The sequence below is a fragment of the Coffea arabica genome, chromosome 8e (genome assembly GCF_036785885.1).
Source record: "Coffea arabica cultivar ET-39 chromosome 8e, Coffea Arabica ET-39 HiFi, whole genome shotgun sequence".
In the NCBI taxonomy this organism is placed as follows: domain Eukaryota; kingdom Viridiplantae; phylum Streptophyta; class Magnoliopsida; order Gentianales; family Rubiaceae; genus Coffea; species Coffea arabica.
In genome coordinates, this window is record NC_092324.1 from 39063594 (window position 1) to 39081293 (window position 17700).

Sequence of the window (17700 nt, forward strand, 5' to 3'; positions counted from 1 at the left end):
AAGAAAGTCCTTCTTTATCGTAGTTTTCAACAAGATAAAAGTCATTGGATTGATTGATTGATACCAAAAGCTTCCTCTTGCTTTGTTAATTGAAAGATAATCCAAATGATGTCAATTGCCCATATCGATTAGAAATCAGATAGAAAAATATTAAGTCACTGACGAACATCTTAATAGTTTAATAGTTCACCTTAAAAAAGAGAGGTAATTAACTCTTTGTCTCATTTTAGTGGACGAAAATGAAAATGACAAACATCTTTAATGTAGTCCTATCCTGTATCCGTTTGACAACAGAGCATGTTCCTTAACACATTCTGTGAAAGGTTTTCGTTTAGCTCATGTCTGGGGGAAGAAGAAGGTGCTCATGAATTACTAGAATTACTTGATTCATAATTATTCAGTTCGTTTAGGGAGCTGAACTCATCTCTGAAAGAGTGTAGAAAATGGGCAATCTTGCTTGTCGTCCAAAAGATACCCTTTCGAACTCTGGGAATCCAGCTTACCTGGGTTTGAAAGATCGACCCTCCCCGAACAATTGTGTCTTGGGCCTCAACAACAGGCCCAGAGGAGGCCACATTGCCCTCCAACAAAGAGGGACACGAAAACGACTGCATTTTCTTTACCAGGTCCAAAACTAAAAAGGAGAATAAATAATAAGGAAAAAAAACCGTTACAAAAGAAAACGGTTGGTAGCACAGTGATTAAATTCTCTCGCCCGAATTACAAAAGCCACGAAAGTGATCAGTCTGGTCGAACCCATATCCCAAACAAATCCTCATTCAATTGTAAATCATTCAAATAGTGGATTGATAATGATGTTAGTAGATTTGTTTTCAAAATTATCCTTGAAAATTTAAATTTTAAATTTGAATTTAGTATGAAATATAGATAGAGATGGGAATAACATTGGAAAAAGAGATCAAAAGTAATTTTAATTTTAGTAAGATGACAAATATACGATATCCAAATATAGAGAGTATGACATTTTCAGTGGAACGAGGAATATACATGCTTTCATCAGCGTTGCTTGCATAATTTGAATTAGCTACATCATCTATAACGAGGATAACCTTCTCTTCTTTAGCCAACTTTGAGATTTTGTCCTTTAAGGATGACAGACAAAGTGTGTGAGGCCGAAATACATAATTTTAAAAGCTTATAAGTGTGAAAGCTAAAATTGGATATAACCTGTCGTCTTTTTCTTCATATTATCAGGAAAATTTTCATTTACTGATTTCAAACATTTTACCAAACACGACATAAAATCAAAGCACAGCATCTCATTTTAAGAAAGCTGCGACTCTTTGGTATGAAATTCTAGCAATTTGTGAAGTACAACACCAATAGAAAGAGAGGTAGTAAAGCCTGACCTATTGTTAGAACTGCCCAACAAAAAAGGAAACGTACTAAATGTGCATTCGTCAAATTAATGTTACTTTAAAAATAAATGTGTAAGAAGAGAACCAATCAACTTAGAAAAGCCATTTCTTTCTTTTTTTTGATAAAAAAAAAAATTGAAATTTTATTACCTGTCTAACAAATCCGCCATTAGAAATGACACAATAAAGTCTGGAGGATCTTTATTATGACTCCTACTCACCCATGAAGTACTAGATACCTCTAAACTAGTTAAATTCGTCACAATGTCCTCATTTAGAGGGTCTAAACTAGATAAATCAACATCTACACTCAAATTCTTAATTATGAAAGCACAAAAAAAAAGAACGTACAATTGGACTTACGGCTGTTTAATTTTATACTATTGGTTCATGGAGTACTTTAGAAATATGGAAATCAATAGTATCCTTATCACAATACGTTGTGTAAAAGAAAGTCTTTGCCACAGCCAGAAATGTTTGCTTGATATCAGACGGATTGCCTATTGCCGAGTTTTGAAGTACTAATTGCACAAGTGCTTGCATATCTTCTTCTACCTCTAGTCTTTTGAAGCTACCGTTGCTATTTTCAGCATCAATTGCCTGACCAAGTCAAAACACACAAAAGAAAAGAGTAAACAAAATGACGTTGGGAAATTAATCCAAATTTAGGGACCAACATTTCTTAGCCATTTATTATGATGATGCATTTTTCTTTTTTTCTTTTTTTTTTTTCTAATAGGGACAGATGGGATTTAATAACCTGTCAGTGGACAGGGGAATTAGAACCCACCTGCAGAAATAGGAATATTCTATGCTCATGTATTAATATTATAAGCACTTTCTCTTTGATTTCATAGTCAAGTGCTTAAGCCAATAAGGGTTGTCTCAGTTGGCAACACTAGAACGCTTTGCTGAAAAGAAGCCTAGGTCCAAAATTTGGTGTCAGTAGTTCCTCACTGGTAGCCAATATGTAAGAGAATCAAAGTGTAAACCCTCGATGAGACGTGTGACTTGCCTTGACTTTAGAATAGACAAACCAACCCTTCTCTTAAAACATTTTTCTACCGAGCCAAAAGAGGGGGAAAAAATACTAACGAATAATGGTCAATGTATGTGTGGCTAGTGCCAGAGGCAGGAGGAGTATTTCGTAAGGTCATTTCCCTAAATTTGAGAAAATACCTGAGGAATATGTACATGGATGAGTAGCTTAGGCTACATGGTTACATGGCTCGTTTATATAGTTCGTGGACCCATTACTGCATGGCTAATTTAGTAAGATAAAACTAGAGGTTTTAATCACCATTCAATTGTATTGACTCATTCAAACTTGTCTATTAATAAGTGGATTTGGATATATAATAAATATTGAATGGTATAAATGGGTAACTCAATTAAAACTATTTAATTGGTGTGTAGTGAGTTGACTCATATCACCCATTTGTACCTATATAAAAATAATTGCACATTTAAACTCAATTTTTGGTGGGTGTAATGTCAAACAACAGGCAGAAAAAGTAGAATTTTAAAAGAGTCATAAATGGATAATTGAGTATACCTGTATCCATTTAATAAGTAGGTATAAATGAGTTGATCTATTTATTAAATGAGTATAATTGGGTCGATTCAATTATACTTACTACCTAATTATGACACACCTAAATCCACCCGAATCATCCATTTTGATACCTCTAGATAAAATCATCTTGCACTTTTTTTTGGTTTAAAAAAAAAAAAAGCCACTACAGAAAAGCCCCTAGTGATTTGAAAACATACAATCTGATATCTTATGGTTTGAGATAAATTGAAAAGACAACGAAAATTATCAAAACTAACATGTTTGAGGTACAAGTGCTTATTTGCAACAAGTGTTACCTAAAAACAATTTTTATAACTAATTTATAGTTGATATACCTATTCTACCTCTTACAGGAAAGCTCCATGTGATTAACCCAACCTATAGAAAAGCCTCGTATAATTTCAAAATATACAAACTGGATTTGATATGAAGCTTTTAGGAAATATATTGAAAACGGAGTAATGCTTCTTGAGAGAAATCAACCACCTATCTTATGCACACTACTTTTACGGTATGGTAAAAGTTTTAAATTTGACTTTTTTCTATTATAATATTATCTTAGAAGGTCTTTTTTCAAGAATTTAAAGTAAGAATTTCAATATTTTTTCTTTGTACAATGTGAAGAAAAATTTTGCAAAATAGTTGCTTATATCTTTCTTAAACTCTTGAGTGGGGAGCAGAACTAGGCCTCACAATACTTGTATAAGATTTGTAAGTATTCACAAAAAGCGAAAGTAAAATTGTCAAGATCGAAAAAACCATCAAAATGATTATTGTACTTTACTTGTGCAACGGATGATTATGGGTTTTTTTATTTGTGATCATGGAGTTACAAATATTAACCAAACTAGAACAACTGTTTTATGTGTCAAAGTTGTGAATATTATATTTTTTGAAATCACAAGGGATTTTCCTATAAGTTGACTTAACCACACGAGGCTTTTCATCTACCCACATTAATTTTAACATTTACGTTGCCTTTTCAGTTTAGTTCAAACTACAAGACGTCAAATTTTATGTTTTAAAACAATAGAGAACTTTCTTGTATATTCATTTAACCACAGTGGCTTTTTATGTATTTTTAACCTTTTTTTTGGGTATGTAGAACTAGCCTAAATTTCAATACTAACCTTTCTGCTCTTAGATTCATGAAGTTGGTGGCAAATTTTGTTGATGAGTTTAGACAACCGGTAATGCTCCAGCTGGGCTGCTGTGTGATCTGAAGTAATACGACCAGCACAAAGATTTATTGTGCGCACAAGGAGTTCTGCTTCCTCTCCCCACTGAAACTTCTCAGTGTTTGTCATCAACCAACTTTCCCACTGTACAAATTAGGTAAAATAGATTTACAAGAAAACTGAGATAAAAAAAAGAAAAAGCAAAGCATGAAAAGATGATGGTAAACTCACAGCTTCAAATAATTGTTGTCTGATGTCTTTCCCTAGCTCTTGTGCTGTATCTGTGGACAGCTGGTGCAGAAACTCTAGCAAATTGCTTAGAAGTCGTTGATCTACCTCAGATCTGAAAGAAATTTAAACGACAATTAGTTATGGTGTGCCTCTCTCCATCATGAACAGATGCTTTTTGAATCAACAAATCCAAAAAAAAAAATTTAATTACAAATTCTGTTCAAAAGAATACAGGACTAAATAATAAAGTTTTTAATTTCTATTTTGTACAAAAAGTTGGAAGAGTTTTATTCCATGCAAATCATTTTCAACAATGGAACAATATTCATGTCAAATTTTATTAGCATCATAAAAGTTGCAAAAAGGTTATGGACTAATCTTGCATGCATTGACAGTGTATACATTATCACCATTAAATATATGACAACTAATTTCAATTTGAATTTTAAATCCAAAAATTGCATACGTGTCATGTATCTAATAGTAATAGTGTATCTATTGTCAGTGGATGTAAGATTAACTTAAATGTTGTTGATTGAAAATAATGAACGTACATTAAATACACTAGCTGTAATGAAAAATAATTAAGCAAGTAAACTTTAAATTACCTGCAGCATCCTGTCATTGTGCCTCGAGTATGGCTTTTAAATCCCATTAAAAACATTTTCTTTTTGTCGAAAGATGTGGCATTGAAATAAAATTTGATCATCTCACAAAAAATGAACGATTTTGTCCATGCTATTCGCTCCTTCGATCTTTCTGGCTCAAATATGCTCGCCATAGCAACAAAAAAAGCATGTTCAAGGAATTGTATGCTTATCCCATGATCGACAAGATTGCATTTCTTGTACCACCTAATAATGGGAAAAGGGCAGTGAGTTAAGAGTAATTATAAAACAAAAATGAAACCAACAAAAAAAAAAACTTAAATGGAAGGCTGAATATTTTTTTAGGGCATATACTGTTGAATATCAGTCCATTGATTGAGGTGCTGAAGCTGGCATTTGTTGTAATCTCCTTTTGCCAGTTCAAGATATGCATTATTGCTGATTTCAGGCATCCTAAACAGTTGTAGGAAAGCTCGTGTTAGTTTCATTTCAAGCTCTATAAATCTTTGACAAGTCACAATAAGATGTTATCCAAGACATCAATAATTCGGATTGTAGAATATAACTCGTAATAAATTCGCAAAACCTTGAGAATTTTTTTCTTTCAAAAATCTTAAGAAAAGGGCAGTCCTAACTTAAATGCTAAGTAAACCTCTATACCCTTTGCTTTTTTTAAACCTCCACCTCCTTTGCTTTTTTTTTTCTTCGTTTTTTTGAGACTTAGATTCACTAATTGCGAAGATAGCTATAACTTTTCACTATTAACCAACAAAATGAAAAGTCAAGAGAAAAAAAATAACAAATTAAGATGACGTTTAAGGAAAGGCACCTGTATAGTGTTTTAGCGATCCATACATCATCTGTACCACCATATTGTTCCACATAGAACCTAGTCTCAATGCGAGGTAAGCTGGCATACCATGGCACTTCCAATGCATATCTTACCTATGATTTCATAGACCATTTTTCTTTTTTTTTTTGTTATTAAAATAACCAAATAAATAAATGCCAAATACTTTTTTTTAACTATTTAGAGATACATTTATTACCTCGCTCGGAATATCTTTGGCAATTATCCATTTATCTAGATAATTACCGCAAGCTAGCCAATTTTGTAAAAAGTTGTAGGCAAACTCTCTAGCCTCTTCAAGAATCTTTTCTCCTGGAAAAAGAACCTGAGAAGCCCTATAAAAGTTGAATATTGGGGTTGCTGCCTCTATCATTTGACCAGGATAACAAGAAAACTTGTCATCCTTTTTGAAGTTCTTGAACACCTCTGTGAAACAACCACTAATTTTTAATAATGCCAGTTGTGGCTTTCAGACTTGCTCCAAAAAAATAAAGGAAAAAAAAATAGATTTTGCTGTTGTCCTTGGATTTTAACATGTATATGACAATGGTTTAATTAATCTACCTCAAACTCACCAGGGCTCATGTCATATCCATGTAGTCTAAGAAGTCTGAAACCCATGGATGTGTCATCAATATCGCTAAAATTTGTGCCCCTCCCACTGAAAATTCCATCTTCAGTCCAACATCTGAAATGTTCATATAGGGGATTCCAAATTAAGTACATAGGTATTGCAACACGAGAAAATATTGCTTTCGGAAAACAATTATGATAAAGCATTTAAAGAAATGGAAAACAATTATGATAAAACATTTCCTTGGAAATGAATAGAGATAAATATTGTGAAATCTTAATTTGATTCATTCACCTATAAACGTGATTTAAACATTCATCGATCTCTGACATGAAATAACGAGAAATTCCTAGTCGTTTCAGCCGATCCACTGCAAATAGTCGGGCATATAGGTCTACTGGATAACATGGCGGTGCTGAAGCGCAAAATTTTCAAGTATTAAAATTAAAATAAAGAAAGAAAAATGTAAAATCAATTAGTTGTCTCTTTATATTATACCTCTTAGATATTCAAATTAGAAAAAGAGAAAAATGGTGTACCTCCTCCATTGAAATTTTGAGTGACTTCCGTAATAAAATTGAGACACTGCTCATCTTTGGTCTCTATGAATGCAAAAGCAGTGGAGGCTGGAGATGTCAAGAATGACCCGTTATGACATTTTAGCTTCAGCACCTTGTCCCAGTTTAAATCTGAAAATCCTTCCAAGCTATAAAGTAGGGAAGTTGGAAGTGCATGCATCAAATCTTTCGGTATCCTATAAATTCATGATATATAACAATAGCAGTTAGTGTGTAATTTCAATATTGAATGTTTAAATGAATATATTGATTGTTGTCTGAAAGAATTGTAGTTTTGGTCCTTAATATTTGACCTATGTGCGACATCGGTCCTAATGGCTTGTGTAAAGAAAATTTGGTCCCTAAAGTTTTTTATTTTGGGCATATTCAGGATAACTAATGGAAATTCAAAAATGACTAATGGTCAACATCAAATTACTGTTAGTCAACAACTTTCAATTTGTATTTTGGTCCCTCGTAATTTGATTTGAATCATTACATTCTCTTAAAGTTTAAATAATAATATTAAAGGTTTTAAGATGAAATGAGATGCAAATTAGAATGAAATTATATTAAATAGGTAATAATAATCTAAATAAATTTATTTTTATTTAATTTATTCATGCCACAAATCTCTTATATGACCTACCATGTGAATGCACACACTAACAACTATTGCCTCATCTTGCATTTATAAACTTTTACTAGTTAACTTTATCTTTCCAAAATTTTAACAATTGAACTACATCTTAATTGGAAACTCATTAGACAAATTCTTTTTTATTTAATTGCATTTCAATAGGTAATCAATCGAGTTTAAAATCAATTTGGGTTTCAATAATTATTTGAATCATTAAATGATTATCAAGTACATGGATATGAAAATAAATGTTTTAAAACTATAGTAATAGAATGTTATATTTTAATTGGTAGGAAACCCACAAAAAAAAGAAAACAATATTCTTTTCCAAAAAATCGTAAAAGCACTTCAAATTAGGAATGGTAATAGGGCGGGTCACCCGTCCCCTGCCCCACGCCATACCCCTGGGTGTGCCTTTGTGGTTGTGTAATTATATTTTTTTATTTTGGCATTATTTTTTATATATATAACACCAATAACAACATTGTAAATCATTTTTTTAGATTCTTAGCTAAATATTCAATGTAAAATCAAAGTTAAAAGTACTTTGATCTTTTTTAATTTATTTATCTACTTTTGATAACAAATCTAAACTTGTAATCATCATATTTGTTTAAACAACATACAATATATAAAAGAAATTGAAGTAAACTAAAAGTAGCCAAATAATCATTTTTATCATACAAATTATGATATATATATATGTATATATGTATTGATTTTTTAAACTTTAACAGGGGATGGGGCAAGGGTATCCTCCCCTATCCCCCACCATATTTCAAATGGGGGGAGAAAAATCCCCCCTTCCCTGCCCCGCACCTACCCCCGCCCCATGACTCTCACAGGCACCCACCTCCATTGCCATTCTTGCTTCAAATTGGTATTTACCTTCACTAATTTTTATATCACAATGATTTGAAACTAATAGGCACAACATATACAAGTTATGTAGCAATAACTGTAATAAACTTGAGACTAACTATGTAAAAGAGAATAAGTAGATGCGATATTAATGGTATAATTAAATAAAATAAAAAGTAAAAAAAGAAAAAAATTATATTTAATTAGAATTCTTATTATCCATTTAACACAATTTCATTCTAATTTGCAATTATTTAATTTTAAAACACTTAATGTCACTATTTAAAATTTAGGAGAATATAATAATTCAAAATCAAAATATTAGGAACCAAAAGTGCAAATTAATTGTTGACCAATGAAATCCGATGTTAACCATTACTCGTTCTTGAACTTTCATTAGTTGTCCTAAATGTGTCTAAAATCGTAAATTTTAGGGACCAAATTTGATTTAGACAAAATACTAGGGACCAATTTAGCACGTAGACCATACATTAGAACCAAAACTACAATTTTTTCTTTTATTTTTTTTCCATTAGGGTCACAGGTTATAGCTTCTCCTACTTGCGCAAACTAAACTTATTTTGGAGCGATTACTGCACCTTTCAAGCTTGAGATCTCTTGCTGCACATATTTCTTTCACGAATGGCGTATCTGAGGGAATTTCAATGCCCAAATTTCGGGCTCGCTCGAGAAGGGCAGGAAATATAACTTCAAACCCACAAATCATGCTCTCCACATTTTCGAGCTTACACATATCCAATAGTGTCTTGATGATTGCAATTCCTAAGTCGTACAATGTAATGGCATAAAATGTTAGAGTTTAAACGCATGCACCTTCAAAAGGAACAAGGATATTTACAATTGTTTAATCACGATTTTATCCCGCAATGTATGCACTAAAACAACGAATATAAGTTATAATATTTTTCGAGAATTCAGTTTTAGCTAAGGTTTTTCTCAGGTTCCAATGCTAACTCTTTGGTGCGTACCTTCAGCAATCTTGTCCTCATGAGTCGTCCATGATTTCAAAGCAATTACACAAGCCAGTGTGTTGAGTAACCTATCATATGGACAAAAATGGGCTTCACCCCATGAGCCATCTGGAAGTTGGTTGTCTATAATCCATTGGAGGCTTGATGGAAATTGAGGATTATCACTTCCATTAACATCTTCAATAAGTGCAATCCATGCTGTGTCGTATGCTGAGATGGTAATCCGTCCATCATCCATGGTTCTTAACAATCGCTTGATATAAGAGATGGAATCCTGTATCATGCATAGAAATTAAAGAAATTTAGCAATGGAGATTATATGTTTAATGTCGATAGGTGTAAATTTGTTGCTCCAACGAAATAAGACTAAATTATTAATTATCCTACCTCGTGATCATTGCCTCTGATGCCATCATCTTCATGTGTTTGCTTGACTACGGTGTAATTTACACAGATTAGTATACAATATTGACCAAAAGGCAGTTTAGTTTTCCAAAATCTTTTGCCATATGTTTGAGGAAAATATTCAAGTAGAACCTATCTACGGACTCCTTGCAGATCATGTGATATGTTCAGAACTACAAGATATCGGGATATTTTGTTGAGTTTCACAAGCAAACCTGGGATTTGAGCAACGCGTAGAGGTTTGCAAATTACATGGTAATTCTTGAGCAACTCTTTTGGATTAAAAGCCCGAGCTCCTGGCATAACATCTGCAGCTGACTGAGTTAGAAATCGGCCGGCTAAGGGTTTTTCGTGTTGGAATCCAAACGCAGAACAAATGACTATTGAAACATCAAGATTTAATGTGTTTTGACTCCATAATTGAGGTTACGTCCACAAAAGAAACTCGTTTACGTCTACAAAAAGAAACTCGTTCTTTATTATGAAATAAAAATTCTATGCAAGAATACAATTTGAATCCAAATCCAACTCTTGTATGTCATTTCTCATCTTTAAAAAATACTCTCTCATCCCATGTATAAGGTTATATGTCATTCTTGTGTGCCACTTTGTAATATGTCAATATCTACCTATTTATAAGTTATATTATTTGACCAACACCCAAGTAATAATAGAAAATAATTGCTAATTTCCAATCTCATACAGAATAAGCAATAACTTTTAATTCTTAAACTCATATAAATAGGAAATTTTTTGGCTACTACTTCAAGTGACTAAATTAATTAAGATATTAGTTACTTCCACACAAAATAAAAAATCTATCTAAAAAAAGTTAAGCCAATCTCATATTTTTTGTCGCTTTCCGAAATTTTAACTTTTCAAGAATAGTGCATTGGTTGTCATATTAGTACTTTTATTTCCAAATTTACCCTCAAAAATTCAAATTTGAATTTGAATATAACATGAACTTCAACTAAAGGTAAGAACAACATTGGAAAAAGTGATAACAAGTAACTGTAGTTTTAGAAAGATGGCAAATATTTTGGGGTATGTCAAAATAGAAAACATGTCATTTTCAATGGGACAGAGAGAATAAAATTTTGGTATGATCATAAGTTTTACATCATTTGTACGAGTTGACAAATTTCATGATTACACCAGAATTATATGAGTTTACATTAATTGTTGTAGGAATTAACTCAGCCCAACAGAAGTGAACTAGGGAGGCTCCGGATCCAATAGTGATAGCAAATACAACACACAAAAGGCCCTTCTAATTAAGTCACAACATTTTATTGCGTGCGTGTGCGTGCGCCTGCCCGTGTGCAAAGCCATGAGGAAAACATATATAGTAGAAAAACTCGAGCTTTGTGAAGAAATATGAATGGATTTTTTTCGTCATAAATATGGATGGATGTTAATAAACTTAAACCCACGTATCATGTCAATGAAACTGTATACCGAACTCAACATGCAGTGGACGAAAAGGCCACTCATCATTTCAAGTTTATTTGCGAGCCTTGGGGAAATGATTGCTCAAATTTGTTCCCTCGTGAATAAAATAATAGAAATTAAAATCTTTTTAATAGTCGAAGGAACCCTTGAAGGAGCTATAGCAGAGAATTAGAATGTTTGACATTTCAGTCTTCCTTTTAGAAAATTTCCATGGTGGAGTTTTTTTTTTATTTAATCCTTCCACCCTAACTATCAGACATAAAATTCGAATATTAAAATTTCCATAATGGAGTTGATGGAAGGAATGTATATATCCAAATAATAGTACTCAACAAAATTTCGAATATTCTTTGCATTCCAACTCTAGTATGTCTGTTTTGGTTTAGATCTACTCCCATTTCCTTAAATGAAAGAAGAAATAAAACTCTTTGTATTGTTAATTTCCCTTCAATTGATAGTCCCAAACTTTTTGGGATCACTGCCTGTCCCACTTTTACTATGATACTACTATGCAGTGTTTTAAAAGGCGGCACATCGATTGGGATATATATATATATATATTTTTTTTTTAATCTAGGTGGGGGAAAAATCCCAAGAGCGTGGGGCAGTTAATCTGGTTATTTTGATTTTTTAATATTTATAAATAAAAAATATGTATGATGTAATACTAAAATATCATAGAGAAATAGAATAATAATCAATAAATACAACATACTCGCTATCACATGAAATATCTGTCAAACTGGTATAAAAAAAAAAAATCATCCATCAAAGCATTCCTTAAGTATATCTAAAGTATACAAATCTTAAAGTACAACTCTCTATCTTTCACTTTTTATGATAGAATCAATACTTATTCCAATTATTATTCTACAAATACCAAAAAAAAAAAGAAAAAGAAAGAAAATAATTGCACAAACTTGACCAAAAGTCCAAGAAGGAAATATTGTGAATATTATACCATAACTCACACTGCTTGAAATATTTACTTTAACGAAAACAAGTCTTATTCTTTCGTTATTTAAAGAAAAAAATAGATGGCTTGGTAAAATTGTGGCCAAGTCAAATTGTAACTTATATTTGTAAATAAGGAATTGATATTCGTACTCCCATTTTAGCCTCTTGCACTCAAATAACATGTTTTCAAAGGGTGCAAGAGGGAAGCGCAAACATCACTTCCCTTGTGAATGCTATCATTTGTGATGATAGCGTCTGATTTTGAAATAAGAAACTTTGAGGCAAAAATGGGCGCTTCAACGATCGCATAAAGCATAGGGCCCAACTGTAAGGGAGGACGCGCTTCAAAAATACCAACCATCCACCTAATTGACCGATGGACAGTTTGCCTCAAATTAATACATTCTTTATGAAAAAATTTGCAAATGAAAACAGCAACTAAATCAAGAGCAACTACATCATGCTAAAAGAAAAGACTAAAAATAGAGAGGGGATTGGAGACCAACTTACGGGTTCCAACTGAATCAAATCTTGAAAAGGCATGAAGAGTCGGGTTGCGAGCAAGTGAAGAAGAAGAAGTCCACTGGAGAGAGGCTAGAGTCCACATTTTTTGCTACAAATTTATTTGATAAATTTGTTACAAAGGGAGCAGCTAAAGAGTGAAACAAAATTAGCCAGGGAGAAAGTAAATAGGAGAAGTACTCCAGTAATATGTAAGCTCTTGATTCATGTTGAGGAGCTCTAGTAATTGTACTTTATATTGGTTGAATCATGATTTATTTTTGTTAGTCAAAGTGTCACGTGTATTGAAATGGCGAGCTTTCCATGTACATCAGAAAATTATGCATCCTTCTTGCCAACAATTAAAACAGGGACGATGAGGAGTCGATTCATATGTGATATGCCCAGGTCAGAATTTCCCACGCAACTTGCCTTGTATGATAAAAACACTTTCAAGTTTTTTCTTTTTTATTTTTGATAGAAAACAATAACGGTTTTATTAATTAGATTGTAAGAATTAGTGCAACACCATTTGATAAAAACACTTTCTAGTTCATCACAATCATAAAATGGACAAGAACACCAATCATTTAGGAAACATAAATTTATCAAAGATTTAGTTCTTGATTGTCGTACTTGTTGAAATCAATTATCAGTGAAATTGAATGCTTGAACATTGGGACAAACTTGACCACGTAAAACATTGAATGAAGACTCACGCACCCTTAGGATTCAAACAAATTTTGTTTTCAGATAAAAGTTTAGATGAGTTTGATTCCAGTTCTCGCTACAAGTCAGAGCATGCTTCTGGAACTATAGGTCACTTATAAGAATTTTTACAGATCGTTCGTCAATAAAACCTTCATATCAGTAGCAGAGTTTGATCAAGCTAAAACTTGACAATGCATCAAAAAGGACAATTAAATAGTCAGAGCAAAAGATGTGCGTGTGACTACAAATAACATGATTGCTCCTTTTAATTTAAGAAAAAGTTCCTTTTTAACTTAGAAAAGATGGTATTTATTAAGAAGTAGTGAAAAGGGAAAGGATATTTGAATCTTGAACTTTTAATTTTCGGAACCTAAACCTTAGCTATTAAACCACAGTCTCCTTAGGTGCTTCTACGATTCAATTGCCAGTCTAGTATGCATTATAATTTTCGTGCCCAAAGCTATTTAGCATTTTCTCTGGCCTTCTCTTCTTCATAAAAGAACAAATATTTCCACCTTTCAGTGTGCATATCCAATAGAATTGATTAGTGACAAAGGGTGACAGTAGTATAGTTAAACCTCAAGGTTTAATTTGTAGTTTTGTCAAACTGAAGGAGGTAAATATAATTAATCCTTTGTATTTTAATTTTTTAGTACGTGATATCCGATAGAATTCCTATAACCTAAACTAGCCTATTCTCGAGGGGAAGGGAAGGGGATTCGATGTGAGTAGAAACTCCATCGAAACTGGTCAAAGAAGACCGTCACATATTGTGACAAATTTTGTGGGAGGCAAGGTTCGAACCCTTGACCTCCCGCACCACCAAGCCTAAGAAGGCTTGGGATGACCACTGGACCAAAGGCCCAATGGCCTTCCTTCCGTATCCGAGGTGGGCTCTTTCATCGGCCTTTAATGGAGTCGTACATTACCTTTTAATCACTAAATGTGATTACTTGAAGGACTTTGCAATTTTTATAAATTCTTAAAAGAAAAATCACCATCCAAGCCAAGCCGTTACTTAGAGGAAATCAAACCGGTTAAGATCTTATCCATCGTAAACGTATAAAAGTCAAATATACAACAAGAGCTGATGAAGATGTCTGTATCTGTGTTCACATTAATCTAAAAAAAAAAAAATGTAAAAGCACCTAATTTTGATATTGTGTACAAATTTACCCTTTTTTTTGTGTCCAAATTTACTCATACAAAATAATTTGTGCCCTTTCTTGTAAGTTAAACTGATTGCTTCATTTTCTTGTGGCTTTGGAAGACTAAGTCAAGAAAGATTGTTGGATGACCAACTAGACTTTAATGGCCCTTTTTTTTATGGCCTTTTACCAATTTGGGTTGGCTCTGTTGCATAAATCTTAAGTACAAAATTGAAAACCTCGAGATCCCAATTAGGACTGGAATCTGATTATCTTTATTTGGTCTACACTTAATGTGAGAAAGTCAATTTACAAACTAGACTAGCAATAGAATCGCAGAAAATTGAATCTTTACCTAATTCTTAGAAAAGAATCTTCTAATAGTTGAGAAACTCAATTAGCCCTATGCTATCACGATTTCAGTTGAGTCAAATGTGTCTGTCGTCAGCTTACAGCTCCAATGACGGGTCCAATATTTGCTTCTTTCCGTTGCTTGTCGAGTCAAATAAAGCTGTTTAAGGTGCTGTCATTTGCTCCCTCTCCCTGCAACAAATAATTTTACTTGTTTTTTTTTTTTTTGGAGAATTTATCTTCTTTAAGAAGAGTATGTAATTATTGCAAGCTATCTATGAATGAACTTACAACATGGCCCTCACATTTAACTTCTATATCTATGATTTTGTGTTTTAGCGGTATTTTTGAGAAACATGCTTCTAAAAATTTCAGACCACATCTTTGTTTTCAATCATATTTTTATTTCACGAACACATTTGGCAATAAAGGTACTACAGTGAAGGTTCTTTTAAAAAACACCCAGACTTGAACCTTTTACAACTGGTAAAATGGAAAACCTAATAGAAATTTTGGGACATTTTATAAACTGGAAACATTTTGTTAATAATGGAACGCGAGAAATACAATACATGAACAAACATGCAGATGAGCAAACTTTGAACTACAAGTAGCCCGATTAAATACCAAGTTAATTAATGTTAAAGCCCAATCCCATATGTCGATTTCTTGATGAGTAAGTTTTTTATATACAGTAAAAAAAAATTCAAAGTCTTAATACGACAATATTAGTTATTAACATAAACTTTAGATTTGAACTTAAGACCACAATTTGACCAGTAGACTAAGCGCCATCCACTGGTCCACAGAAAATCTAGCCGTCATATTTCACACTTTGCCCCCTTGAACTTGAGTTTTTGTAACACTTTGCCCCTCAAAACTCCAAATATATACACTTTACCCCTTATGGTCAACCTTTTGACAGGACTAAGATGAAGTTATACTTTCATGATCAAAATAGCCTTGCCTAATTCTTAAACACACATAATAATTGTAACATAATAAATACATATTTCTCTAATAGTTGTTAAATGCATCTAAACATAATTACACAATGCATTTCTATCTTTTAGCCTTAAAATGAATTAGATAATTCACAAAAAAGAAGTATAACTAACTCAATGTATTTATCTCAATACCGATAGCAATACTTATTTTAAATGAAATAAAATTAATTGGTGCATTTGGAATGAAAATTATTTGCTTATATTTTTTATTGTAGCACTTTTTAACGTGTTTTACATGAGATAAAAACATGATTAAAAATAAAAATGTATTAGAGAATTTTTAATTTTTTTTAAAATGTAGAATGCAAACAAAATACAAAGCAAGGGTATGAATGTGATATAAAATTACTAAATAGCATGTTATTGGCTCGTGAGAATCTTGTGACAGCTACAAAGTAAATGAAAATTATCAAAACTAATTCATTTGCAATTTAAAGGAAGAAAGATAAGCGATGGAAAACTTGTGCAGGTGTTTTAAGAATTTTAAATTCTTTTTTCTCCACAACACAATTTTTCAATTTTTTAAATCACATGACTTTGTGTTTTTCCTAATAAAATATGTCATATTCTGATTAAAAGGATAGCATTATTCTAGAACTATTTTGTAAGGGCATTAATGTCATTTTGTTAAAATTTTGGATGGGGCATTCATTATTAATGTTTGACTAGTCAATAAAGGCGACAATGTATATATATATTTAAAGTTCAGGGGGCACACTGTAATTAACCCTATTTCTTATATGGTAAGTTGTATGACAAAACATACGCTGCTTTTATTCATAGGCAAATTCGATACAATAGGCATGCGTGCTTAGCATGGTTTCAATCATAATCGTATGTCCTAATTTTCTAGGTTTAAGCTTAAGGATGAAAAAAAAAAAAACAGAGAGTACTCCCATTTATCTTTACTCTTTTGGTTGTTGTTGGAGTAGGAATTTACAAAAGGTAAATAACTTCTACAGTCACTTTATTTTTTACTAATGACCTATTTCATCCCTCAACTTATAAATTTGGTCTAAATGATCCCTCCAAGCAAAATCTAAGCATGATGAATTTCACTTTGACCGATGAAGTTTCAGTGTCATGTCGATGTTCTCCCGTTAAATTTGAAAATAACTATGTTAACCTTATTTCTAGTTTAACTATTTAATTGTTAACTATTGTATAGAAGATTAAACAATAAACTTGGCATTGCAAAATCTACTTTCACGCGAGAATGGAAAGTTTTCAAATCATCCATCGAGAAAATTTTCTTTTGCCAATCACGGTTACCATTGCATCATTAATCCTTTTGTTGTTAGATAATTAATTTATTATTGTAATCATATAGCATCGTACTATACGTATAATATTTGTACTTCTTTTACTTTGTGCCAAGAAAAATGCTCAGCTTTCTATACAATCAATTTAGGGCTGCAAGGATCATTTTTGCAACTAAAATTAAAACTTTTATTTCTAAATAGAATCGCAATAGAATTGCAGTAATTTTACAATATCGGGTATAAATTGATACAACTTTCATGTAAAATTTGAGTTGTAACTTATACAAGTAAATTTGTGTAAAAATTATGGTTACATCGAAATTGTACGAGCTCACCCTCCATATTATTTTACCGTAATAGCTGACGCAGTTGTAACTAGCTCCTCCTTTGCACTTTTTGTCTGTGATTACTGCACAATTGACTTTGACTTGTTACTATGATGATTCTCCATTAACTT

General features: G+C 32.2%; 1 protein-coding gene across 2 annotated transcripts; it reads right to left on the minus strand.

Annotated features, from left to right (window-relative positions):
• Nucleotides 1–1510: 1510 nt before the first annotated feature.
• On the minus strand, nt 1511–12986 carry LOC113703592 (copalyl diphosphate synthase 1, chloroplastic-like). Of its 2 annotated transcripts, none has more exons than XM_072061901.1 (15): nt 12774–12986; nt 10067–10159; nt 9834–9880; nt 9444–9720; nt 9054–9237; nt 6936–7150; nt 6691–6811; nt 6398–6510; nt 6022–6248; nt 5802–5917; nt 5327–5425; nt 4973–5218; nt 4365–4476; nt 4086–4277; nt 1511–1979 (listed from the first exon to the last, which is right to left on the minus strand). In XM_072061901.1, exons 1-15 carry the CDS (start codon nt 12868–12870, stop codon nt 1755–1757), a joined length of 2364 nt encoding a protein of 787 aa, XP_071918002.1. In that variant the 5' UTR covers nt 12871–12986; the 3' UTR covers nt 1511–1754. The 2 variants fall into 2 exon arrangements, with proteins under 2 accessions (XP_071918002.1, XP_027080804.2); XM_027225003.2 differs by having other exon boundaries at nt 10067–10165.
• Nucleotides 12987–17700: the final 4714 nt, after the last annotated feature.

Coding starts and splice junctions, on each gene's coding strand:
- LOC113703592 (XM_027225003.2), bottom strand. CDS start 12,870: ATGTGGACTCTAGCCTCTCTCCAGTGGACTTCTTCTTCTTCACTTGCT. Junction 9,238..9,443: donor TGAGGACAAGATTGCTGAAG/GTACGCACCAAA, acceptor TGTACGACTTAG/GAATTGCAATCATCAAGACA. Junction 6,249..6,397: donor TGGATATGACATGAGCCCTG/GTGAGTTTGAGG, acceptor GTTGTTTCACAG/AGGTGTTCAAGAACTTCAAA.